Raw genomic sequence first — 27,876 nt, 5'->3', positions numbered from 1 at the left:
GATCTAGCTGCCAGAAGATGCAGTCATCCCCGCAACAAACATGGTGGACCTGTAGTGTGTTTCAGGGAAATTACCTGAGCATTGTTTGTACTTTTGCCATAGTAACTAAATGCTCATTCAGTCTTGAAGCTTATGAGATAACATGCAAGAATGAACAAGACTAGCAAATAGTATCGACTGAACTATGTTGAGGGCTGATTCAGTAATGATTACTGGGTTTATTTCACGAGTGTAAAGGCCTACAATTCAAGTAAGTCACATTTCATTCTCTGAAACTATGTTGGTTTATATGGTAGAGAAAAATCATGTGGATAAATGTAAATAATGCATATTGAAACAAGAAAAACGGGTATCCTATTTTAAGCACTTTTTTTTGCTTTTCCTATTTTCAGCAGACTTCTTCAAATTAACAAATAAAGGAAAGGGATTTAACATGATTATTTACCATTCATTGCAAATTTCTATTTAATGTGAAACTGCTATCAACAAGGCCATTGCAGCTCTAGGATACATTTTTAGGTCACTTGAGTCTATGTTGAAGTAAATTATTTAAACTTGTACAGATTACTGGCCAGTTCAAATTTGGAATCTTGCGTGCAGTTTCAGGCACGATGGCATCAAAAGAACATTAATGCACACAAAAAGGTCCAAAAGAAGGGTGGCAAGCATGATGCCAGGACTTAAGGCTCCAAGTTACGAAAAGTGGCTTAGAGCCAGAGTTATTTTTCTGAGCAAAGGGATGAGCTATGGGCCTGTGTTTTTTTTTACAATGCTGAGAAGCATTGATACTAAGTATGTTATCTAACTTGGACTCTGAGCAGAGAATTAAAAAACACAATTAAAAAATGAACAGGCCTTAAATAAGACTAGACAGTGCTATAATGTTTCTCCCGAAGGGTTGCAGACATATAGAAGAGACTCGCAGGAAAAGCAATTATAGCTGTGCTGATTAACACTGAGACGAGCAGTATAATTATCTGGTTAGGAATGGGATTGAAGGTTATAGGGATAAGTATAGACGGAGATGATCAAACACTTCATGCAGCACAACAATCCTTGAGCTCCTGGCAACAAGGAAATTACATCTGTGGAAAGCAGCCAGTTAGGGTTGAATAATGGAGATTTGGGAATGAATATGTATCCTGGAGTTTTGCTTCATTACCTGAGAGATCAGGGAGTATTTATGGAGAAGTTTTCCTCAGAAAATTAAATATGTTTGGTAGAGTTCATGATAAGGTGGATCGTACACAATCTGTGGGGGAAGCAAGCTTGATGAGCCAAATAACCATTTATTGTTCTGTTATTTTTTGTGTTTTTTAAAGTGAGAGAGGCAGAATGCACATGGGAGACCATCTCCATTAGATACAAAACCCTACTAAATGTAGAGCTGGCTTGTTTTCATTGCCGAATGCCCAAGAATGTCCGAGGACAGATAATGTGACTGTGTGGCAAACACTATGTATGGCACTCTGCTTTCTCCCTACATCCTAACACCTGGTGCTTATTTTATTCACCTTAGAAACATGAAAGAGTGCATGAACCCTGTTAGGACTTTTATGTTTGCGAGGCAGCAATCTTGTTATCTGTTTTTGGAAAATTGGAGTTCCATAGTACTGTGAGGGAAGTGATAACATGCACAAAAGAGTATTGTACGTCTTTATGGCCTCACTCATGAGAGGAATGGATAATGTATACAAGTAGGTTATTTAATTTGGGCTGAGAGTGGAGAAGGAATGTATAAACTTAACAAACCTTAAACAAAATTTGAGATTTTAAGGAAGTTCCCCTATCCCCCCGCCCCCCACCAAGTGTCTATGTAAGGTGGACTCTCAGCAAAAGCAGCTGTGAACATATGAAAACCAGGAACAGGAAGCTGTTCCATCCCAGAACATTGCAACTTACACAAAGCATCAACCCCCTTCCTCTGCAGTCATGCAACCTCCTGAGAGGTAAAAATCCAATTAGTGATGCATTGATTCACATTATTTTAAATAAACCAACTGTATGAATATATTTGGCGGTAGAGGGTAGACAATTGCAATGCGCACATTAAATAGGTTGGATCGAGTATATAACAAGAGCAGAGAAAACATAGCTTGGAAGGAATAGGCTTACTTGCCTGTTCTAATTCCATGCTTTTTTATGTTCTTATTACTGCAGCTTTAACATGGGGGTAAAATTCAACTTTTGCAGGGGGCGCAAAACAGATGATAATGGATAGGCCGCCCATTATACACCCCACCTAATCTTCCTTTCCCTTGACCTTGATCCGCTACCAACCATTCTGCGCTATTGTCGATGTTGAATTTTACCATCATGACCTTTGTGAAGATTGATATTTCAGTTTGTATCCCAAAACTGCTTACTCTTTTGTCAAACTGATTTTGTCTTTGTTCAAATTCCCAGATGTTAATGAATGTGATGACAATAATGGCGGCTGTCAGCAAATCTGTGTTAATACCATGGGGAGCTATGAATGTCAATGTAAAGAGGGATTCTTTCTGAGTGATAATCAGCATACCTGCATCCATCGCTCGAATGGTGAGTCTGAATCTGCTACAATAGGGGTTTGCTACATCCTGGCGAGGGAGGGGGGAATGAGAAACAAAACACACTCTTGAGATCATTGACTTGTATTTAAAATTTTGACAAATTGCATATGCTGTATCTTACATTAGATATCTATGTTTATGTGTACTGTGAGCAGAATCTGGGCTTCGTTAGAAAATTACATTGTGTTGCTGAATAAGAAGTGTATGTATGTTTTATTTGTTTTTTTAAGAATATTTATCCAGGTGCCTACTTTGGATTTCTATCTTGTTTTACAAGGTGCAAATGCAACTAACATAATTTACAACATTTGATATGTTCCTAAATGCAAATATATGAATTGCAATGCTCAATGGGAGTTAAAAAAAAGCTTAGAAACTGTGATGTGAATATTAGCGTATGAATTCCTTTGTCTGTTGTATGAACTGTTTACTTAAATATTCGCACAGTGTAATTTCAAGGCCTATAGGTTCAGATGGTTTTAGTTGCTGTGATAATAGTTCCAGATGTTTAGCTTGAATAGTACTGTTTGATTTTCTTTTTAAAAATGTGAATGGTGGAACACTATAGATTAACACACTGGCAAAATGGAGAATATTTTCCTACATTTTTGTTGATCTGACTGATGTGCATAGCTCTTCTGCAGCTGGAGCTAGCTTTCATAAGAATAAGTCTTAGAAACGTTTTTTGAGTTTGCAGGGGCTCAAAACTGACAATTGTCTGCTTGGCTAAGACCAATAAACTTAACAACAAAGCAGTAACTATGGGTACCTTTCCAATATGATGCACCAATGAATTTGTTCTGAAGAGATGTGTTCTCCCTCCACTTTGCTTATTTATGCAGAAAACTACTTGTACAAGCTTTTCTTTTTTAAAACACTTGTTTCCAACAGACACCTGTGTGTGAAAGGTAAGTGAATTTTCAGTTTTTGTGTGTGTGCATACATGTGTTTCTTTAACTGCGAATGGTTTTATTTAAATTAAATAGCAGTGTTGTTGTTTAGTGGTCCTGCAGGCTTAACTTTTAGATCCTCTTTGTTAACCATATCTATGTTTTGATTTGTTCCTTGAAATGATCGATATGGACAGGCGAGATTGCCTCAACTTGTTTGCAATGCCCCTTTCAGCATAACATATTTAAAAGTTCTCTTTTTGCCATAAGGGCCAATTACTTCTGACAAACAATTGGACATGGTGAAGATTGGTGTTGCTGTGCAAAAGCAAATGGAAGACTTTGTAGGGTGTGTGAAAAATAGCTTAAGACTCCATAAAACAATGGGAAAACATTTTATAATTTATAAATTTTGTGTGTGTGTGTGTGTGTGTGTGTGTGTGAGACACACACACACACACACACACACACACACACACTACAAAGTTGTACAATACCATCTCCTCCGTTCTCCCAATGTCAGTAAATTAGATTTTGACATTGTGCAGATATGTATCCATTGCAAGCTGCGACATAATGAGTAAGTGAAATATTTTCTATGGCAGTATATTTTTTAACGCTTGATTTCAAAGGTGTCAGAAACCTAGTTTTTAACAATAATTTATTTGCAGGGTGTTTTGGCAGAGTCCGCAGAGAAAAATAGCTTCCAAATGAATGTTATAAATTACTCACAAACTACTGCGGTTTGCCGAGTAAGGGACCTTGAAAAAGCACTGGCCTTCTAAAGCCTGCTTTCCTCATCAAGCCCAACCTATGAGATGGTCAATAAAATGCTGTTAGTTTTACCTGAATATATGCCATTCACAGTTTTAAAGCACTGTGCAGTTATTCTGTATATGACATTTCAGCTTCTGTTTAAAAAGAAATTACAATACTGTGAAATTTGTAGAATAAAAGTCTGGGTATAAAGGAGGAAGTCTCCACGCTGGGAGTGAAGCCTCACAAAATTATCCCGGTAATTACATGACACTAAAATTTGCCATTTGAATCATCTGTAAGGCAAGTGCAAATCAAATTAAGCCTCATATTGTAGAGCCTTTTCCCTCATCCCCCCCTTTGATATTTTTTCTTGCTCCCGTTTTTGCTTTCATCATACAACACACAGTTCCCTTGTTGAGACGTTAACAACTTTTCCCAGATTTCTGCCAATGCGGCTATGTAATTGGGCCACTAACAAATGTGTAATAATAGCCCCTTTGTAACTTGGCACTGGATTTACTTACTTTCTCTCCCCTCCACCCTACAGGGACCGCGTTTCATTTCTCTTTGATGATGCCTAGGGGCTCAGCTGAGACTGGAAACTCCCTGTGAAGGGAATGAAGGGTACAAGCTTGTGCCCTATATATTGCTGTATCCCTGGGCCAGCTTAGGATAGATGTTTCAATACATTTTATGTGCAATTTGGGAACCAATGGTATTTATTATATCCACTTACATTAGAAGGCTTGAGTTGGCTTAATTTCAAGGAAGGGATTTGACTCTGCAGATTATCTTTGACTTGGTAGAGGTGACATAATATTCAGGCTATGTTACAAAATACTCATGCCCAAAAATGTGTATTTTTTTGGGGTGCGGAAAGAAGGTGGGAGCAGTTTATATATTTTTTTTAAAAAGTAATCTTTGCAGGGTATCCTTAATCATGGTGCATTCATATCATATGTGGAGCATTACTGATGTATTTAAATATCACCTTGATAAGATTTGGGGGTAGAGTTTCTGCTTTGGGCGCTATCGGGAAATTGCACCCAAAATGCGCTTGAAATGGCACTGGTTAGGTTACAGTTCAAGTTTCTGATAAAATTAATTTGCATAATCACAAACGTAAAATCTTCCATGAACCTGCGCAATCGGGCAGCGTAATAGAACGTAATAGTTTCTTTATCGTTCCATTTAAAAAGTATTCCTTGATGTATTTAAGGGTGTTAACCTGGTGCAGTTTTATCAATACTGCTGAAAATGGGTTTATCAACAAAAAGACCCATTTTTAATAAGAGCGTCCAGTTCTCCACTTGTGAGTAACCCGATTTCAAATCACTGAAAATGACTTTTAAAAAAACTATACTGAACCATTTAAAACATAGATGTTTAATTGATGTACACTTGTCAGTTTCTTAGTAAATTAAATTTTTTGATATGAAAATATTTTAACAACGTGCCTACTAGTGCTGTGAGCCTAAGAAAATGAGCGCAATTTGACGAGCTTTCCTGAACCAGTGCAATCGGTGGAATTTCGCAATGTCGACCTGGGGGCATGGCCAGTTTTGTGGGTGGGGCCTGATCCGGGCAAATTGAACCTTGAACCAGCGTAAAAGATTGAGGAAAACAGGAACGTCAGTGGTTTTGGGCGTAACTCACTTGCATTTGAAATTCCCTGATCTTTTGTGGTGGTTCGACTGATTCTGTCCGGATTGCGCTGATATTACTGGCATAGACGAGCAGAAACTCTACCCTTTGCATTTTATTTTCATCTGCTTTGATAAAGAAAGGAACTGGACTTTCCACATTTACCAACAGAAAGAAAACTGCAATTTTAATACTTTCACTAAGAAAAATAAACGTGCTCTTATCCACAATGTACAAAGTTCTTTACTAGGCATCCATTGCAAACTTTGAGGGACTATGGTTCATGTTTTGATTGCTGTGCAGACATCATGGGCTCGATTTTGCCAGGCCTGCGGGTTTCCGGCGGGTTGGGTTTCGGGAGCGTGGTCAACACGCTCGGCGAAATGAGTGGGTTGCCCGCGCGATCGTAGCAGGCAACCCACTAATAGGCATCAATTACCTGCTCCTCCGGGGTCCGCGGCGCTGGCCTGCGCGTCGGGCGGGCTGCGCATGCGCAGTACGATCTGTCAGCTGGAGGCTCTCTAGTTAAAGGGGCAGTCCTCCACTGACAGATGCTGCAACCAAAGGAACAAATTGCAGCATGGAGCAGCCCAGGGGGAAGGCTGCTCCCAGTTTAATGATGCCTCACCCCAGGTATCATCAGATGGGGTGAGGAGGGGGGGGAGGACACAGATCTTCCCCCCGGCGGGCGGGAGGAAGCGGCCTGCCTCTGCCACCAAGAAGGCCTGGCTCGAGGTGGCAGAGGGGGTCACCTGCGCCACCAACATATCGCCCACCTGCATACAGTGCAGGAGGCGCTGCAATGACCGCAGTAGGTCAGCCACAGTGAGAACACGAAGTCTTTCCCCTACACTCCGTCTGCCACAACACTGCCCCCACCCCACATCTCCTTCGGCACCGCCAACACTACTGTGTCACATCACCCTTCATACCCACTCAAACCCCATCCTCATCTTACCTCCACCTACTCACCTCGCCAGTACTCATCCTGCCACTAACACGCGACCCACTCCTCATACAATCTCATTGCTCCATCCCATACTCACCCTCTCGTGCATCTCCCTCACGGCCAGCCTCACTCAACCTGCCACCACCTGTGCTGCAGCCACAGGGCATGCATCACATATGTGCGGCAGGCAGCGTAAGGCAAACGTGTCGTGAGCATGAAGGGGGTGCACAAGGGTGTCTGAGGGTTTGTCATGGGTGTTACCTCTATTGAATTTCAGAGCAACAAACAGCACACATTATATTGACACCACCACTGCCATGTCTCCGTGAATCCTGTCCGTTGTGTCCAATAATGCCCGCTCCTGGGTATCACTATGAGGACCCACCACTGATGCCACCCATCGTGTTACTGTAGAGTAGGTGCAGGTGTATTTGCAGGGCTCTTCCGCGCCGACGACTGAGAGACATCGGCGGTGTAGCCGGCTGCACCCTGGAAGGATGCGGAGGAGAAGTTGTGGAGGGCAGTGGTGACTTTGACAGCGACAGGTAAGCAGTTGGTGCTGGGGCCAGCCAGGAGCAGCTCGGCATGAAAGAGCCTGCAGATCTCCACGACTACATGTCGAGCGAATCTGCGCCTCCCTGTGCACTGCTGCTCGGAGAGGTCCGGGGAGCTGCGCCTCGGTCTGTGGACCCTGTGGCGAGGGTAGTGCCCTCTGCGATGCGTCTCTCTCTGCGGTAGCCCTACCTCCTGCTGTGCAGGTGGGCGTGCAACAACACCGTGTTGGGGGGCTCCACGTCTCTGCGGCGGACGGCGTGGACTGTGAGGCTGCTGGGGCTGGTCATGCTGTTCGTCCTCCGAGGGTGTCCACGCACCACCCATCTGGCAGGTGTTGGTCTGAGGGGTTGTACAGGGTAGGTGGGTGGTTCCTCGGACTGGGGCTGCGGTTTCGTGTCGGTCTGTCCTCTGGCTTGGTGGGGGGTGTTGGGGTCAGGGGTTGCCCTATGTGACGCGGTGGCCTCCTGCGTGGGTGAGGGCTCTCCCCCGTGGAGTGCACCTTGGCACCTGCCACAGGCTGCTGGCTGCAACACGCCTGGTTGGAGAGAGACTGTTTCCCCCAGTGTGTGAAACTCACTGCCTTGAACCTAAAATCCCACACTTCCTCTTTTGACAGCTGCTTCAGCTCATTAACTGACCTCAACAAGCAAGGTAAGTACTCTCAAGTGGAACCCCGCTGGCTTTAATTGCCTGCGGGATTCCCACCAGCGGGGCTTGCGCACGCAGCCCCGCACGTCAGCGCGGTACCCGGAAGTGGCCGGGATTTTGTCGCGATCTGGTCACGTGACCGGATATCGGGATTTTCGGGGCCCCCCCGCTGGAAACCCGCCGGAAACCCGACGCGAAAATCGAGCCCCATTAGTTCTTCTGCACTATGGCTGCCAACTTCTTAGGTTGCTTTACTGCCAGTTCTTTTTGTAAACTGACAAACCAATTTCTTAAAATTCAAAACAAAAATTACCTGCAGCAGATAAATTATGCTAGAATTACTGAATAACAGAGCCAATACAAACATATTGAAAAATCTAGTCTCCGTGATGTGAACATGTTAAGTGATTGTACAATAATACTGCACAACACAATTTCCAATCTTCTGAAAGCGAAATTCCTGGATGTATGTAGTTTTACATGATTTGAAATAAAATTAATGGTCTAGAAAATTTACTGACTATTCGCGTTTTGCCTACATTACATGGAATTACACAGAATGTACAGCACAAAAACAGGCCATTCGGCCCAACTGGTCCATATCGGTGTTTATGCTTCACATTAGCTTCCTCCCTTCTCTTTTCATTTAACCTTATCCAGCATTATATAAGTTGGGTAAGTCTGTATTAAGTGGATATCAATAGTGTAATGTGGAACATCTCAACTTTACCATAAATATTACTTCATTATTGTGGTTGTTTATTCTGTGCTTTATCTAGTTGGACAAGACTCCTAGTAAAAAGAAAAAAAAGAATGTGGGATGTTATTTTAATCCGTGCTTAGTTTTGGGAAGAGTTCCTAGATAAAAATGCAGACCTTGGTATCTGATATTGTAAGCCAAATCATTTTGGTATGTGAAGGAAATTAATTTATCATCTGGCTAAACCTATTCTATCTCTCATGTTTACAATTTTCAGAACTTCTAAGTCTTAGCTTTACTTGATTTTATGAATGATATTTCAAGCAGGAGCTGCACACAACAAACTTGTAAACGTAATGCCAAACCTACTTTTACTGCAATTGGCAATTATAGCTATTATGATCATGAAACATGGGGGAGCTCTGGGAATACAGGAGCAATGTGATATTTTTCAGGGATATGTACAAGACTACAGTTTATAAACACCAAGGGCTAGACTTCCCTCAGTGGTGGATATACCACTGAAATAGCACAAAAAAGGCACTTCTCACTGCCGTGTAACTTTGCTGAGAACAAGCCCAGTGTACCTTCATAACATATTAATGGCGGATTCCTGGTACTATTAGCAGCCTCTATATGCAGTCTGCTTTGGGAGCAGGAAAAATCAGTGCAGTTGAAAAGCAGGCATTTTGTGTCAGTAACATTGTGGCTCCTTGCATTGTCTGAAGCTGGTGTTTCTTTAGGGCACTGGGCCCATAGATATAAAGACTCTTCAGTTGAGATGTTACCGTCTGTAAATCAGCAAAGGAGGACCTACGTGGGACATAATCCAGGATAGTTAAAGGTTTGGCAATGAATGCGAACTCCAGCAATCCCTGCATGGCTACTCAATGTCAAAAGAAGTTAACTGACCTTTCCAGGTAATGGGCCAGTCATACCTTGCAAAAATGCACTGCAATAAGTATGTTCCCCAGTTGTAGCCACTTTGTCCTCACTGTGTTGAAAACCATCTGCAACTTACCAGCTACATGCAAGAGGCACCACAATAACCTTCTGACCCCTTCCTTCTCCTGCACATGTTCCTTTACTCACAGATGAACACTCAGGAAAGCAGTAGAAGACTTTCATGATTGTCAGCACCTCTTCTCATCCCCATTAAGAAATGCTTTCTGAAATATAGGTTGCATTCTATGTGATGGTACACTTGCTGACATGTACCACTTTCTTCTTAAAAGGAGAATGGCCCACAGTCAAGACAAGTTGATAGCACTTCAATCCCCCAAACTTCCTGCAAATCATTTGCCAGACACCTCAGAACCCCCTTCCACTGTAGAAGAGGCTAAGATTGAAGACACACAATAGACAATAAGAGAAGGCATGGTGGACTTAAATAATAGAAAGTTTGTATGATTTGAAAGATGTTTTGATATGAGCAGACTGATTTGGGGCAAGTTGGGGAAATGCTTGCATGACATAGTGCTTTGGTAGCTGTGCAGAGCTGTCCACAAGCTACTGAATTGAGATTGTAGCCAAAGGGGGACACTGATGGCAGGACGTTATTTGCCAATGGACTCTGATCTTCCTTATGAGATGTGCTTGCAGCTGGAACAACTCAAGTTACTGCTTTATAAGGGAGGAGCAGTTTTCTGAAGCTTTGCCATGGAGTCATGGTGAAATAGCCCCGCAGACCAGGAGGCGAGGGTACCATAGTATAGGGACCAGACCTCGCCTATGGTGCCTGTTCAGCCTGGCATCTCTGCAGTGATCATCCAGATCCTCCTGATAGCAGAGGAATAGGGGGAGGCCCTATTGGATTCCAAAGCCTAGTTCACAAAGTTAAACTTAAAATGTTTTAAATAAAAGCACTTAATTAGTTAAACTTAAATTTTAGAAACTTCAAAAAATAACGAGACTTTTTTTTAAAAAGAATTGCTCAAAAACTTAAATTTTTTTTAAAGAGAGATCTGAATGTTAGTATTTTTGAACATTTAATTGCAGGCTTTTCTGGTCCCTTGTTGCCTTTCACTCTGGAGCACTTCTGCCCCTGCCACAAGAAGGCCCCAGTGCTTGGTTCGAAGAGGCATTGGTCACTGTTGGCAGGGGAAGACGGAAATGAGGCCTGCAGCAAACTCTGCCTACCTGTTGACATTTGCATGTGGCAGGGCAAGCTGCAGAATAGTATCTGTTTGTGTTTTAAAAAAAAAATCAGGGGTGTTTGAACACCTTGAACATGCATCCCTCCCACCCACGCCACAGTGGCTCCATTCTGCTAGTGATGATCCTCAGTCTTCATCCCGTTGATACCAATCTGCCAACCAGTGGAAACAATCTTTCACAATAACCCCTTCAAAATTTTTCATAATTTTGAAAACCTCTATTAAATTCACTGAAACCATTTCCTGCTGAGATCAAATGTTGTGTCTGCTATATATGAAGGTGTAAACCACTTTTATTACTTAAAGCCAAAGTATGCAAGAGGCTCCATTTCACAAGCTGGTTCATCTGGCTCTAATATACATCTCCTACTACTTCTGCTCCACGAATATTGTGACTTAAATTTAACTTAATACTAGCATTTTAATATAAATCGAACCAAGATCTTTCCATGGTGAAATCAAAATCCAGAAAAGTGACAGATGCCTTATCAAATGCCTCTGAAAATCTTTATATACAACATCAATTGTATTCCCTTCATCTATACAGTTCATAATTTCCTCAAAAATTCAGTTAAATTATTCAAACATGACCCATCTTTTACAGATCCATGCTGACTCTGATTAGCGCATGGCTCACTAAGTATTCTCTAATTTCATGCTGTATTATGGATTACAGAAGGGTAATATTTCAACAATGTTTCAAAGGGGTAGCCTTGCTTCCTAAGAACACATATCAGGAATTTTGGCATGCACAGTGTAATATTTTCCAAGCAATTATTTTAAATAGTTGGAAAATTATGGCATTTTGAATATGCACTCTTGGCAAGATTCTCTACCAAGAGCATAAAGTCAGAAAATTACTGCTTAGAAATATACCCACAACTGAGGTACAACTAACTGTCCTATAATTTGCTGGCTTATCCCTTTGTTCGCTCTATGAAAACTCTCTCTAGCTTTAGAAACCTCTATTAAATCTCCTTTTAGCCTTCTCTGCTCCAGTGGAAATAGTCCTAATTTCTCAAATCTCCTCATGACTATAGTTTCCCATCCCTGGCATCTTCCTGGTGAATCTACACTGTACACTCGAGACTTTCATGTCCTTTCTATAATGGGGTGCCCAAAACTGTACACAGTGCACTGTGGCCTAACCAATGTTTTGTATAAATTCATCATTATTTCTTTACTCTTGCACTCTATGCCCCTATTTATAAATCCAAAATTCTATTGGCTTTTTTTATGACTTTATTTAATTTGTGTTTTCAGAGAATTATGTGTTTGAACACCTATATACACACAAGTCTTTCTTGCCCATCACCCCTGTCGTCATTGATTTACTTTAGGTCCCAGTCCCCCAGTGTCTCAAATTTAAAATTCTCATCCTTGTCAATAAAACCCTACATGGCATTGCCCGTCCCTATCTCTGTAACCTCCCCCAGCCTTACAAACACCCAAAAATCTCTGTTCCTCTAACTCTGGCCTCACGTGCAGCTCCCACTCCCTTTACTCCACCATTGGTATCTGTACCTTCAGCCGTGTAGGCCCCAGGCTTTGGAATTCCCTCGCGGAACCTCCCTGCCTCCTTCTTTAAGACCCTCCTTAAAATCCACCTCTTTGACCAAGCTTTTGGTCAACTTTCCGAATATCTTTTTCTTTAGCTCAGCATTTTATTTTTCCTTACGTCTCTGTGAAGTGCTTTGGGACATTTAGGATGTTATATAAGTGCTGTTGATGATTATGAAGAACAAGTAGGAAGGATTATGGATACAGTCTTGGGTCCTGAATACAGGCTTAAGTCAGGGAAGGAACAGAGCACAATATAGGTTCCGCCTTGGGGTAAGTTGGAGATGGAGATGGTGATGGAGCAAGAAGTGCTGGAAGAGAGTGGTAAAAAGTGCAGGGTGGGAGTGTGACAGAGGTGGTGAGTGAGGGTCACTGGAAAGGAGCAAGCCATAAGTGCCCTCCGGAACCATAAACCAGGTGTTGCTATTTCTTGGAGCATGATTGTAGTGCCACTTCGTGTCCCTTGAGGTGGAAACTGAGTTGGCATACTGCCTCAGCCTTTGGCGGTGTAGACCAAAAGCAGTATACCAAAAGGCGGTGTAGACCAAAAGCCTCCAAAAGCTTGTGATTTTCAAATAAAACAGTTGGACTATAACCTGGTGTTGTAAGATTCCTTACAAAAGCAGCATAGAAAGCCATGAGAACCGACTGGCAGCCCTGGGTTGACATTGCCCCCTGAAGTCTCTGTGAAGTTTCCAAGGTCAGTTGGTAGAGGGCTAATGGAGTCATGTCTATTTTAATCTCATTTGACAGATTGCCAAGAAGTATTTCATTTTTCAGAGGACAGGAAAGAAGCACATTATTTTGAGCATGTGCAGAATCTCCATCTGTGCTTTTGGTTATTGTAATCTGTTACTAGGAGGAAGAGTCCTGAGTATGTGCAGTTTATAGATTTTTATCTGAGCCATTTAATGTGGCCTCCAAACATAAGAAAAAAGAAAGTAGGAGCAGGATTAGGCCATACGGCCCCTTGAGTCTGCTCTGCTATTTAACATCATGGCTGATCTTCGACCTCAACTCCACTTTCCCGCCCGATCCCCATATCCCTTGATTCCCCAGGGTTCAAAAAAAATCTATCAGTGTCAGTCATGATCTAATTAAACAGCAGAACAAGCTCGAGGTGCTGAACAGACTATTCCCGTTCCTAAGCAGCAAAAAAAAAGCAGCAAATACGAAGAACCAACTAATGAAGAGGCACACTAACTTGAGGAATAAGCTGGTCGGGTCGAGATGGTAAAGTATGGGAGGGGGGGCGGGTGGAGGTTGTACCCGCAGCCTAGGATATCGAGAGGCCTGGTGGGGTATGTTGTGTTTGTGGAAGAGGGGGGTGAAAGCTGTTCAAGCCAGGCTTTTAAAAAATTTGTTCATGAGATGTGGGCGTCGCTGGGAAGGCCAGCATTTATTGCCCATCCCTAATTGCCCTTACTGGTAATTGTGTGACCTTTTCTTGAATTTATTTTGTTTTTATCTTTTGGCATATATACCAAGGTTAGTAAGAAAGCAAGATAGCCACTGAAAGCATCTAGGGGGCAAAAAATGTTTTGAGTAATTTCAGTGATTCATTTTGTGCCAGTGTGCTTCTTCATTAGTTGGTTCTTTGTGTTTGCTGCTTAATTTTTTTGCTGCTTAGGAACAGGAATAGTTTATTCAGCACCTCGAGCCTGCTCTGCCGTTCAATTAGATCATGACTGATCTGTACCTCCATTCCATTTACCTGCTTTTAATCCATATACTTTGATACCTTTACCTAATAAAAATCTGTTGATCTCAGTCTTGAAACTTTCATTAGACTCAGCGTCCAGATCTTGGTAGTTGTTCATTGGTCGTTTTGCACTATTATTTGTGCAGTCATATTGCAGGCAATCATTATTATTCAATTATAATCCCCATCACTTATAACGGCCGCGTTGGCGTTAACGCAATTTGCCCACTCTAGGTGGTGGATGGTAAAACAAGTAGCAGGACGGCAGGAGGCAACCGTGCGACTTCGTGGGACTGTAGCACTGGCCTTTTGTCTAACCGAATGGGAGAGCACCGAAGTGGCACAGCGAGAAAGGAAAGCGAGTGAAGAAGAAAAACAAACTCTCAAGCAGCTGCTGGAAGATGAGAAATGGATCAGGGATGAAAACCTGCAGTATTGAAGCAGGTGAATCTGTTAAAAGAAGAATTTCATGAAAGTATGCCTAAATAGTCAACGTTATAGGTGGCGTCTTTGTAATTAACTCCTATGGTAATAGCAAATGGTTAGTGCTATTTCCCCAATATAGGCAGCTGCTCATGATGAGTGTGGATGGTATATGTGGTGGAGACTGTTACATTGATTTGTTTATTTTAACCAATCCAGGATTTTTGGGCCATGTGACACTTTGAGGTGTGATGAACACTTTTCAAGTGTAATGCAATGTGACACTAAGTGTGATGAATACTTTTCAAGTGTCGACACGGTTATCACCCTTTGTGGTGCAATGGACATTTTTCAAGTGTAATGCAGTGTGACAGAATGTAATGGTCGCATGCCAAATACAAGACTCTGAATTATATAGATAGATTGTATTGGGCAGTCAAGTGGCACGTTATTTTGGTCCTCCAAAACATTATGCCTCAGAGTGGTAGAATGCAAGTTCATAACTGAAATCTCTCATGCCAAGTTTACAGTCATACCCATGTCATCAGAAATTGTTACTAGGACAGATGTTCGGTATTTCACAACCGAAAGCGAAGGAAAATTGGTGGACATTGTCTCATGCCCTTTCTAGTGTCTGACGTTCATGAGTGGCAGTGGCCAATGCCTAGGGACTGGAAAGAGAGGTGCACTAACTGCCCCCTTGCTGCAAGAGTGAGGATCTCTTATTATGTACAAACAAACCAGCTTCATTTATATTACTGATTCCCATTCCCAACACTTACAAATGAAAGCCAATTTGAACTGGTGTTAGTGTTCCAGTTGAAAATTTTGCTGAAGTGAGGTTTTTGTTTTTTCTGACCAAGGAGATATTTAACTTACAAGAAGTTTGGACCTTGCCATCTGAAGCTTGGTCACACCCTCAAAAAAAAGATTCAATGAGTTTAAGCTTTCAACCTAATAGTACATTTCTTGTGCTCACTCCCATTGGTGTACCTAGCATAGTTCATTCTATTACTGCACCATTGTAGAAATGTTGTTCTTTAACTTTCAGGGGCTATTTCCATGTTACCGTGCTCCCAACAGGGAGCCACGCTCACGGAGCACAGACCGAAGATAGGGCTACAATATTCAACCAATGCATCCTACGAGCATTGCTGTCTGCTGGGAGCATGGGATTGTGGAATTAACCCCTTTATACTTCAACATTTGCATTTTGCAATTTTCAGGGATAATTTTGTGAGGCTCTAGTGAAGACACAACTTCCCTCATGCTGAATATGGGTTGGAGAATTGGGTTTATAATGTTCTAATTCTATCTAATACTTCATGTCTTGCAAGGCTCCACCCCAGCAGCGGAGCCTCATACAATTACCCCTGTAGTTACTGTGTCTGAGAATTTACTTTTTGCTTCTGAGAAAGAGTTGTTATCAGGTCACTCTTAATCATCTCCCAGTGCTGATTTTGAATGGCTTTGGCAAAAGCCTGAGAGTAAGTGATCCATTGTCCCTCTTGATCACTGTCAGTACATTGTGCAGGATGAATGGGAGAAAACAAAATTTTATATATTCAGAAAAATCTGTAGTGCACAGTTGCATTCAGGAAATCAAAGTGAAACTGTTCCTCCTCCTTGTATATTTACAACACATGCAGACAGGTAAACAGGTTTATTTAATCTGGAGAAAGCATGTAATAGTACAGTACTTCAGAGAGATAATCGCATTTTAGTTAACACAAACACTTGTCAACTAGTTCATTTAATTTAGAGTAGATGTGTAATACAATGGCTTGATAGTTCAGTGAATCCAAATCAAACTCTTCCATCTCTTAACTACACACATGTAAATGCATTCATCCAATTCAGAGTGTGTAATACAAGGTTTGAACTGCTTGTTAAGGAGTGATATGAACTGCTTGTTAAAGAGTTTGTTTTGAAATTTCTAGCATTTTAATAGCTAATTACTTTACGTACTAACATTTAAATCTGCAAAATGTCAAAGAAGCCATTTATGCTGCAAAGTCCAATTTTATTTTGTTTGTACTGCCAAATTGCATTCCATTGAAATGAACAGAATATTTATGATTAAGACAAAAAATAAGTATTTATCTGGGTCCCCACCACCAAACCGTTGATTCAGTAATGCTATTCTTTGGAATACTGAGGACTTTTTTCAACAAAAAATTGTGGGGGTGCAAATTACTTTTGTGCCCTTTTTAACACAAAGAATGTAACCACCATGAGTGGTATTTTGAAAATTTTTTGTTGTGAATCTGGAAAGCTCTTATGCTAACTCAATGTAGAGTAGGCAGACTGGCGTGAAACCAACTCTTCAGCCTATTTTCAGAAGCGTAACAAACTCACAGCATTCTTCTTTGCACGCTATTCACTGTGCTCTTTTCTAAAATGACTGCTAAATGTCACAAGATGGATTTTATTGTTTAACTTTTAAAAAATTAAAAGACCAAGGCCAACCCTTCCCTCCCAAATTAAAGTCTTCGTTTTCCTTTACTTTAACAAAACACTTTTTGCCCAAAGAGTTGTTATATTAATGGGGTGGATTTTCCATCGGCTGCATTCCAGTGGCAGGAACAGTGCATCGAGAACTTTGCACCTGCTCGCTCACCTACTGTTTCCAACCTTATTCATTCATTCAAAGTTAGCCAAGAACAGGAAATGCATCCAATAATGCGTCCGCTGATTCGGGGGTGGGGGTGGTGGTGGTGGTGGTGGTGGTGTGGATTTGACACCGCATTAACTATGTTGCAGTAGTTAAAGAGAAGGTCGTTCTCTGCAGGCACATGTTGTGGAGAAGTTGTTGTACCTTGTCTACAGTCTATAGTTAGAACTGAATGCAATTAAATACTTAAATTTATGGATGCAGTGGTCAACATCTCCTTCTATAAGTGGGAACAAGGAGGGTTGCTGTATATGGTACTCTATCATGCCCTCCCCACGAGAGAGGTGGTACAACCCATCAATTTAGTCTGCATCATACGAACATGACCCTCCATCATAAGGTCAGAAATGGGAATGTTCGCTGATGATTGCACAGTGTTCAGTTCCATTCGCAACCCCTCAGATAATGAAGCAGTCCGTGCCCGCATGCAGCAAGACTTGGACAACATCCAGGCTTGGGCTGATAAGTGGCAAGTAACATTCGCGCCAGACAAGTGCCAGGCAATGACCATCTCCAACAAGAGAGAGTCTAACCACCTCCCCTTGACATTCAAAGGCATTACCATCGTCAAATCCCCCACCATCAACATCCTGGGGGTCACCATTGACCAGAAACTTAACTGGACCAGCCATATAAATACTGTGGCTACTAGAGCAGGTCAGAGGCTGGGTATTCTGCAGCGAGTGACTCACCTCCTGACTCCCCAAAGCCTTTCCACCATCTACAAGGCACAAGTCAGGAGTGTGATGGAATACGCTGCACTTGTCTGGATGAGTGCAGCTCCAACAACACTCAAGAAGCTCCACACCATCCAGGACAAAGCAGCCCGCTTGATTGGCACCCCATCCACCACCCTAAACATTCACTCCCTTCACCACCGGCGCAGTGTGGCTGCAGTGTGTACCATCCACAGGATGCACTGCAGCAACTCGCCAAGGCTTCTTCGACAGCACCTCCCAAACCCGCGACCTCTATCACCTAGAAGGACAAGGGCAGCAGGCATATGGGAACACCACCACCTGCATGTTCCCCTCCAAGTCACACACCATCCTGACATGGAAGGTGGCTCACCACCACCTTCTCGAGGGCAATTAGGGATGGGCAATAAATGCTGGCCTTGCCAGCGACGCCCACATCCCATGAAAGAATTTTAAAAAAAAATCCACAAAGCAATTCTCAGAGTTGAAGGAAATAGCCAAGGCCACTCACCAGTAGTTTGTCCCAAATTAGGTTTTTAAAAAAAATTGTTCTTGAGACATTGTTGATGCTGGCAAGGCTGTGCTCTTGGCCATCCCTAGTTGCCCTGAGAAGGTATTGGTGGGACTTCTCCTTGAACCACTGCAATCCTTGTGGAGCTGGTACTCCCACAATGGTGTTAGGTAGGGAATTCTAGGATATTGACCCAACAACCATGAAGAAATTCCAAGTCAGATGGTCTGTGACTTTGTAGGGTAATTTGAAGATAATGGTGTTCCCACCACATTGCTGCTCTTGTCCTTCCCTGTGGAAGAGATGGCAGTGGAGGAAGGTGGGCAAAGTACGTATGGTACAAGGTGTTTCCTTGCATCCTGTTACACATTTTTTTGCTGTCCCATGCAAAGCACTCAGACTGCCCTACAGCCGTTTGAATGCTTCTTGCAACAGGGCACAAATTCCGGCTGCAACTTACTGCTGAAATTGTTGGCGTACTGACATCTTAAAAGGACTGTATTCAAAAAAAATCCTTCTGACTAAACCCAGCTGCCTCATGCATATTCACGAACTTAAGCACACAATATACTGCAGCCTGGCCACTTGGACATCATTGTATCTGCTCTTGATACAGTCTCCACTACTTAAAACGTCAATTTCAAAGTTGCCAGTTATTCTATCTTTAGTGCTCCATTTATTTTGGGCAGAAACAGTTGGAGGGCCAGTGTTTTATTGGAAAGTAAGCCATTGATTGGTGTCAGAACTGCAGATTATGGACGCTCCACACCACCTGTGACAGTGGTTTTCTGGTCACCCTAATGAAGCTATACCTGTCCGAGCTGGTTGGCTCATGGCGAGCACCAGCATGGATTGGGTGCTGGGCCACTGTCAGCGTGCTGCCCATGTTGGGTTACCCTGTTCACAAGTTTTATTAATGCTGTCTCTGGCTAAGTGCAGCTGATGTAATTTCAAGCATGGGGATTATGTTTTAGAACATGGTGTTTTAGGGAAAATGACTACAGTACACTGCACTGAACTTTAACTTTTGATGATTAACACCGCTGATATGAATACTCAGCACATACATGTACGCAATGGCCATCATACTGGACATCACATATAGCGGGTATATCACGTTTGCAAGAATGTGCCCGCTATAAGCAGTGGGTACTGTACTTCCAACATGTCAACAGTAACTCTCTCCTTGCAGAACAAAGCATCATAAAACAGAAAGGAGCAGACCAGAATTGGAGGAGGGCCCGGCAAGTCTTTGAGTGCCTTTGATTTGACCATGTTGGAAATCTTTGGGACTAAGAATGTAGAGCGAGTAAGCAAGATGAAGCCAGAAGCATCTTCCAAACTAAGGACTAGTACCATCCTTCTCGTGTTCATTATTTTCCACTGACGCACTCTCTCACACAAACATACACTCTAGCACAAAAAGATACACAGTATATTGCATGTAATTCATTCCCAACTAGCACCGAAATATAAGCTAATGTTCTGGCCACGCATGGATCAAACAGATGATTGATGCAACAGTTAGCATAGTCAGCTTTGACCTGTGAAGCACATGGAAGATATGAGTGTAACAAAGCTTTCAATTGTCCATCTTAACTGTGTGTCCTGCTGAGATATAGGTATGCATGATATATTTAATAACTGTAATGTTGTAGGAAGGCCTGGCATGAGTGAAATAGGTTGACAGGCAACACTTTGTGGCACGACACCATCTATGTGGCTATCTACCAGCTACGTAGTAGCATTCGATAGTCTTATCTTACCAGATTCGTTAAAGTGTGTTGTCTTCTCTTGCAGTTTTTTCCCGTGCCCTGTGGGTACTGTAGATAGCACTGAGCCTGGCCAGCTCCTCCTGCTAGGCATGCTGCATTGTCATTCTCAGTGGAGAGTGTCCTGCAGTTCTAAATGGAGAAAGCGTTCTTGCACTGCACAATATGGCACGTCACAAACCATCAAATGGGAGTTGCGGGGGGCAGCACCACTCTGATACTTGCCCAGAGATTCCACTTTGTGGGTTTTCTGTCCTTTCATCCTTCCCTGTAAAGCCTTAATCTCGATGTGGAGATGCCGGTGATGGACTGGAGTGGACAAATGTAAGGAGTCGCACAACACCAGGTTATAGTCCAACAGCTTTATTTGAAATCACAAGCTTTTGGAGCTTTGCTCCTTCGTCAGGTGAAGTCAGTATCACCTAACGAAGGAGCAAAGCTCCGAAAGCTTGTGATTTCAAATAAAGCTGTTGGACTATAACCTGGTGTTGTGCGACTCCTTACATTTAGCCTTAATCTCAGCCTAGGAGGTATGAAGTGGTATTGAAGCAGTAAAACTGGAGAGTAAATCAATGTGTGGTAATTTCGTTGAACTCTTAGCCCCACTCAAGAGCAACATTAGTCGAAGCCTGGGAATAAGTTGACTGGCTTTTTAAAAAATATTATTTTTTCCACAGTCTCAGTCAGAGAATGGTGCTTGACATGAGGGAATCTAATAAGGGAGAACGAGACCAAGTAACTTTGGGGGTGAGGGGAAGCAAGTATATGGTTACATGTTTATTTTCTGCAGTTCATGATAACCATAGCTGTAAGATAGTTGCACAGAATCATAAAAGAAGATCAATGGAAAAGTTTCAAGAGCACTGCATCAGGTTTTCCAGTTGTAAAGATAACATACTCAAAATGACAAAATGAATAATGTTAGCAGTGATTAAATGGTGCAAGACCCTCTCCATGACCCACAAATGAGTTAATACTGTATCTTGGCTTTACAAGGGCCTGGAAAAACAAGCTATGTAATTTATAGTCCAATTTTACAGTTCTATATTGTTCAATGTTTCTTTCCCCAACTTCAGTTATTATAAAATTACTTGTTATATGTAGCTATTATGTTCAAAACTTGCAAGAAAAATATTCACACATCATGTGAGTATTATTAAAAAAAAGTCAGTGGAATATCCCATTAATCTACTTTGCATCTGTCTTAGCTACACTTTGGCTGAGACTTTATTTTACCTAGATTTACAACAACTTGTTTTATGACCTTTCAGATTCAAAAAATTGTAACCAGCACAGTGTTAAGCTTTAATTAACTACATGCCAATGAAGCAAGCTTTTCATTGTACTGGTAGTGTAGCGATAAATGAATCATTGGCTAGTTGCTCTTTCCCTCGGGGAAGGTGATGTGCCTCATTTTATTGAAAAGTCTTGCCATTTACTTTCACTCTCAAAAATAATCTTGTATCAAAACAGTATTATTTCTAAGACAACTAATCATTACAATTTTGGATACTGTAAATGTCAGAACAGTCCTATTATGGAATAGCACTCTGAAACCATAATATGATAGGGAGGGCAAGTTCCTTATCTCAACAATAGGATGATCTGGGGGGATGCTGATTAGAGTTGAGGCACATTCCCTTCCCCAAGGGAAAGAGAAATTGGTGAATGAGTTATCATATCAACACACACCAGTCTTGCACTGTACTTTATAGAGGCTATTTATAGAATGGTACTGGCAGAAGTCTGTGAACACGTGTTTGTGTTCTCAATCAGGGAATGGATTGGGCTAATGTGGCGAAAAGTAGAACGAAAAAATAATAATATTTGAGAACTTTCCTGTTGTAACAGAAGAAAGGGTTTACTTTACTCTTGTAAACAATTTTACAACACCAAGTTATAGTCCAGCAATTTTATTTTAAATTCACAAGCTTTCGGAGATTTTCTCCTTCCTCAGGCAAATGTTTTTTCAAACATGTTTGATGGAGGAGGCTCTGTAAACATCCCCATCCTCAATGATGGCGGAGTCCAGCACGTGAGTGCAAAAGACAAGGCTGAAGCGTTTGCAACCATCTTCAGCCAGAAGTGCCGAGTGGATGATCCATTTCGGCCTCCTCCCGCTATCTCCACCATCACAGAAGCTAGTTTTCAGCCAATTCGATTCACTCCACATGATATCAAGAAACAGCTGAGTGCACTGGATAGAGCAAAGGCTATGGGCCCTGACAACATCCCGGCTGTAGTGCTGAAGACTTGTGTTCCAGAACTAGCTGCACCTCTAGCCAAGCTGTTCCAGTACAGCTACAACACTGGCATCTACCCAACAATGTGGAAAATTGCCCAGTTATGTCCCATCCACAAAAAGCAGGACAAATCCAATCCGGCCAATTGCCGCCCCATCAGTCTACTCTCAATCATCAGCAAAGTGATGGAAGGTGTCGTCGACAGTGCTATCAAGCGGCACTTACTCACCAATAACCTGCTCACCGATGCTCAGTTTGGCTTCCGCCAGGACCACTCGGCTCCAGACCTCATAACAGCCTTGGTCCAAACATGGATAAAAGAGCTGAATTCCAGAGGTGAGGTGAGAGTGACTGCCCTTGACATCAAGGCAGCATTTGACCGAGTGTGGCACCAAGGAGCCCTAGTAAAATTGAAGTCAATGGGAATCAGGGGGAAAACTCTCTAGTGGCTGGAGTCATACCTAGCACAAAGGAAGATGGTAGTGGTTGTTGGAGGCCAATCATCTGAGCCCCAGGACATTGCTGCAGGAGTTTCTCAGGGCAGTGTCCTAGGCCCAACCATTTTCAGCTGCTTCATCAATGACCTTCCCTCCATCATAAGGTTAGAAATGGGGATGTTCGCTGATGATTGCACAGTGTTCAGTTCCATTCGCAACTCCTCAAATAATGAAACAGTCCGAGCCCGCATGCAGCAAGACCTAGATCAGGCTTGGGCTGATAAGTGGCAAGTAACATTCGCGCCAGTCAAGTGCCAGGCAATGACCATCTCCAACAAGAGAGAGTCTAACCACCTCCCCATGACATTCAACGGCATTACCATCGCCGAATCCCCCACCATCAACATCCTGGGGGTCACCATTGACCAGAAACTTAACTGGACCAGCCATACAAATACTGTGGCTGCAAGAGCAGGTCAGAGGCTGGATACTCTGCAGCGAGTGACTCACCTCCTGACTCCGCATAGCCTTTCCACCATCTACAAGGCACAAGTCAGGAGTGTGATGGAATACTCTCCACTTGCCTGGATGAGTGCAGCTCCAAAAACACTCAAGAAGCTCGACACCATCCAGGAAAAAGCAGCCCACTTGATTGGCACCCCATCCACCACCCTAAACATTCACTCCCTTCACCACCGGCGCACAGTGGCTGCAGTATGTACCATCCACAGGATGCACTGCAGCAACTCGCCAAGGCTTCTTCGACAGCACCTCCCAAACCGGTGACCTCTACCACCTAGAAGGACAAGAGCAGCAGGCACATGGGAACAACATCTGCACGTTCCCCTCCAAGTCACATACCATCCCGACTTGGAAATATATCGCCGTTCCTTCATCGTCGCTGGGTCAAAATCCTGGAACTCCCTTCCTAACAGCACTGTGGGAGAACCTTCACCACACGGACTGCAGCGGTTCAAGAAGGTGGCTCACCACTATCTTCTCAAGGGCAATTAGGGATGGAGAATAAATGCTGGCCTCGCCAGCGACGCCCACATCCCATGAATGAATTTTAAAAAATTTATAGAACTGAAAACTTTATTTGGAAAGAACACTACTTGGTGGAATTACTGAGCTTTTAAGGTACTTCACAATGATAATATGCAATTGATGGCATGGGCAGACAGTGTACCCGGTACAAATTACCTTCCTTGGAATTTTTTATCAAATTTCTTGAATAAATCTTTTCTAGAAATTGCTGTCATTATATTCATCTGTTCAAGTGGAAGAAGTACCAAAGATAAGTTACAATGTGAAACTCCATGCCCATGCACACAATGGGCAGGTGACTTTGCACCTAATTTAAATATTTTTGTGGCATGCCTGGCGATTAGTGCTTGATGCACTTGGAGTGCCAGCAGGGCCAGGGGCTGGATTATTGGGTGCCTGTAGCTATTGAAGGGCTTCTGGCTGCCCTTTAAAGCTGGAGGACAATGATGGGTTTGGGACAGGGTGGAGTGGCCTTTGGGTTTGCCGAGCACATCATCGGCGGTATATGTGTGGCCTTGAACCTTTTTGGATCCTGCTACCCAACAGAGTGAAATACTGTGTATAAAAAGAAAACAAACCTACACATACTGACCTAGGCTTTGCCTGATGCATCTGCTTCAGGCCATGAGGTCCTTGAAATACAGGAGGTGTGGTCCCCAGCCTCCACTGGGCAGTCCTGCCAAAATGAGGGCAGAATTTAGCTGCGGCTACATTTTTCTTTAATAAAAATGCGGACCTCTCCGTCAGCCAGTGCAAGGCCATGCTGTCTTGAGTGCTTGCACAGGCTCAGGTGCCAAAATATAATATTGGGGTTCTCACTGCTGTGAGGAGAATGCTGGATGCCTGGGCCTAACGGGGAGCCCCTGCATCCAGCATTCCAAGAATGCAAATCACGGGGAATGCATATTGGAGGACTTATTTCCCCCATTTGCATATTATTGGTATATGCCCACTGAGCTGACGTAGCCTCTATTGCCAGGCCCGGTACTGGGAAATGGGGGATAAGGCACAAAGAGGCAGGCACATGGCAGACTGCATCCCTGGGCACCTTTTTATGCCCTCACCTGCCTCAGATCCACCGAAACATCAGCGGAAGGGAGCAGGCAGAATGCACAAGTTGCTATATCTATGAATTTAGATTGTTGTGATTTCACTGCAGGTACACCTACCCTGCTAAGTTTGCAGTGCAGTGAATCCAAAAAGGGACTAAACTCTGAGGATGAACTTGGCAGCGTTAACAGTCCAGTTATGGGTTTCAAGGTGGTCTAGCACCAGCACCAGCACCACCACCACCAACAACAACAACAACTTGCATTTATATAGCGCCTTTAACGAAGTAAAACATCCCAAGGCGCTTCACAGAAGCGTTATCAAACAAAACTTGACACCGAGCCACAGGAGGCGGTATTGGGACAGGTAACCAAAAGCTTGGTCAAAGAGATATGTTTTAAGGAGCATCTTAAAGGAGGAGAGGTAGAGGCACGGAGAGGTTTAGGGAGGGAATTCCAGAATTTAAGGCCTCGGCAGCTGAAGGCACGGCCACCAATGGAGGAGCGATTAAAATCAAGGATGCGCAAGAGGCAAGAATTGGAGGAGCGCAGAGATCTCACAGGGTTGTAGGGCTGGAGGAGACTACGGAGAAGGGGAGGGGCACAGCCATGGAGGGATTTGAAAATAAGGATGAGAATTTTAAAATCGAGGCATCCCTGGACCAGGAACGCTGGGTCAAAATCCTGGAACTCCCTTCCTAACAGCACTGTGGGAGAACCGTCACCACACGGACTGCAGCGGTTCAAGAAGGCGGCTCACCACCACCTTCTCGAGGGCAATTAGGGATGGGCAATAAATGCCGGCCTCGCCAGCGACGCCCACATCCCGTGAACAAATTTTTAAAAAAGGAGCCAATGTAGGTCAGCGAGCACAGGGGCGATGGGAGAATGGGACTTGGTGCGTGTTAGGATACGGGCAGCATAGATTTGGATGAGCTCAAGTGTATGGAGGGTGGAAGATGGGAGGCCGGCCAGGAGAACATTAGACTATTCAAGTCTAGAGGTAACAAAGGCATGAATGAGGGTTTCAGCAGCAGATGAGCTGAGGCGGGGCAGAGATGGGCGATATTACGGAGGTGGATGTAGATAGTCTTGGTGATGGAGCGGATATGTGGTCGGAAGCTCATCTCAAGGTCAGATAGGACGCCAAGGTTGCGAACAGTCTGGTTCAGCTTCACAGTGGCCAGGGAGAGGGATGGAGTCGGTGGCTAGGGAATGGAGTTTGCGACAGGGACCAAAGACAATAGCTTCCATCTTCCCAATATTTAGTTGGAGGAAATGTTTGCTCATCCAGTGCTAGATGTCGGACAAGCAGTGTGACAAATGACAGACAGTGGAGGGGTTGAGCGAGGTGGTGGTGGTGGTGGTGGTGAGCTAGAGCTGGGTGTCGTCAACATACATGTGGAATCTGACGTGTTTTCGAATAATGTCGTAGAGGGGCAGTATGTACATGAGAAATAGGAGGGGGCCAAGGATAGATCTTTAGGGGTCTCCAGAGTTAATGGTGCAGAAGCGGGAAGAGAAGCCATTGTAGGTGATTCTCTGGCTACAACTGGATAAATAAGAATGGAACCAGGCGAGTGCAATCCCACCCAGCTGGAGGATGGAGAAGAAGTGTTGGAGGATGATGATATGGTCAACCGTATCAAAGGCTGCAGACAGGTCGAGAAGGATGAGGATGGATAGTTTACCATGGTCACAGTCATGTACGATGTAATTTGTGACTTTGATAAGGGCCGTTTCAGTACTATGGCAGGGGCAGAAACCTGCTTGGAGGGATTCAAATGATGGGCATGGATATGGGAGGTGATAACGCGTTCAAGGTCTTTGGAGAGGAAAGGGAGGTTGGAGATGGGGCGGTAGTTTGCAAGGACAGAGGGGTCAAGGTTAGGTTTTTTTGAGGAGGGGTGTGATGGTAGCAAATTTTAAGGGAAGGGAGACAGTACCTGAGGTGAGGGAACTGTTAACAATATCAGTTAACATGGCGGCCAGGAAGTGAAGTTGGGTGTTCAGCAGTTTGGTGGGAATAGGCTCGAGGGAGCAGGCAGTGGGTTTCATGTTCAAGATGAGCTCAGAGAGGGCATGAGGGGAGATAGGAGAGAAACTAGAGAAAGATGCGTTCAGGGCTAGGGCAGAGGGGAATCATAGGGGAAGTTTGGGTTGGTGAGGGGAAGTGGGGAAGTTGCAGAGGTAGCTGAACGGATGGTCTCAATCTTAATAACAAAGAAGTCCATGAGCTCCTCGCACTTTTCGTTGGAGGTGAGGGTGGAGGCAGCAGGGGAGAAGGGTTTAAGAAGACGGTTTGTATTGGCGAAGCGAAGCCAGGAGTTATTTTAGCATTCCAGGATGATCCTGGAATAGTGAGCAGTTTTGGCAGAGGCGAGCAGGACTCGATAGTGCTCTATGTGGTCCAGCTAGATCTGGCGATGAATGGCTAAACCAGTCGTCCGCCATAAACATTCAAGTCTGCGTCCCTTGGATTTAAGGGAGCGGAAATGAGGGCCATACCAGGGGGAATGACCTGGGTGAGAGAGAGTAATGATTTTAATGGGGACAAGGGCATCAAAGGTAGAGGTGAGGGTGTGATTGAGCAGATCGGTAGCTGCAGAAATGTCATGGTGAATGGAGGGCCAAAGGCTAGACAATTGTGAATTTGAAAGTGCAATTGTATGTGACTTTGGGGAGAGTTTTTTCCAGGGGCAGACACAGAAGAAAGTGGGATTGATTCCTTTATTTCTGCTCCTCTTCAGGCAATAGATGGCATCAATTCGATGACCACTCGCTGCGTTAAAAAAAATGTTTCCTCATGTCGCCTCTGGTTCTTTTGCCGATCACCTTAAATCTTTGTCCTCTGGTTACTGACCCTTCTGCTGCTGGAAACGGTTTCTCCTTATTTACTATCTCAAA

At 43.5% G+C, this 27,876-nt stretch overlaps 1 protein-coding gene across 4 annotated transcripts in view; it reads left to right on the top strand.

Annotated features, from left to right (window-relative positions):
- Window positions 1-27,876, top strand: part of scube1 (signal peptide, CUB domain, EGF-like 1) — a 288,050-nt gene that overhangs the window by 74,156 nt on the left and 186,018 nt on the right. For 3 of the 4 annotated variants that reach the window (XM_067999790.1, XM_067999791.1, XM_067999793.1), the window contains exon 4: window positions 2,407-2,541. In XM_067999790.1, the coding sequence (XP_067855891.1) occupies window positions 2,407-2,541 (135 nt within the window). Of the gene's footprint in view, window positions 1-191; window positions 251-2,406; window positions 2,542-27,876 lie in introns of those variants that run through there. The other variant, XM_067999794.1, reaches the window with a different exon arrangement.

This window comes from Heptranchias perlo, chromosome 18, assembly GCF_035084215.1.
Source record: "Heptranchias perlo isolate sHepPer1 chromosome 18, sHepPer1.hap1, whole genome shotgun sequence".
Classification (NCBI taxonomy): Eukaryota; Metazoa; Chordata; class Chondrichthyes; order Hexanchiformes; family Hexanchidae; genus Heptranchias; species Heptranchias perlo.
The sequence above is the reverse complement of the archived record's forward strand: the minus strand, read 5'-3'. Positions and strand labels throughout refer to the sequence as shown.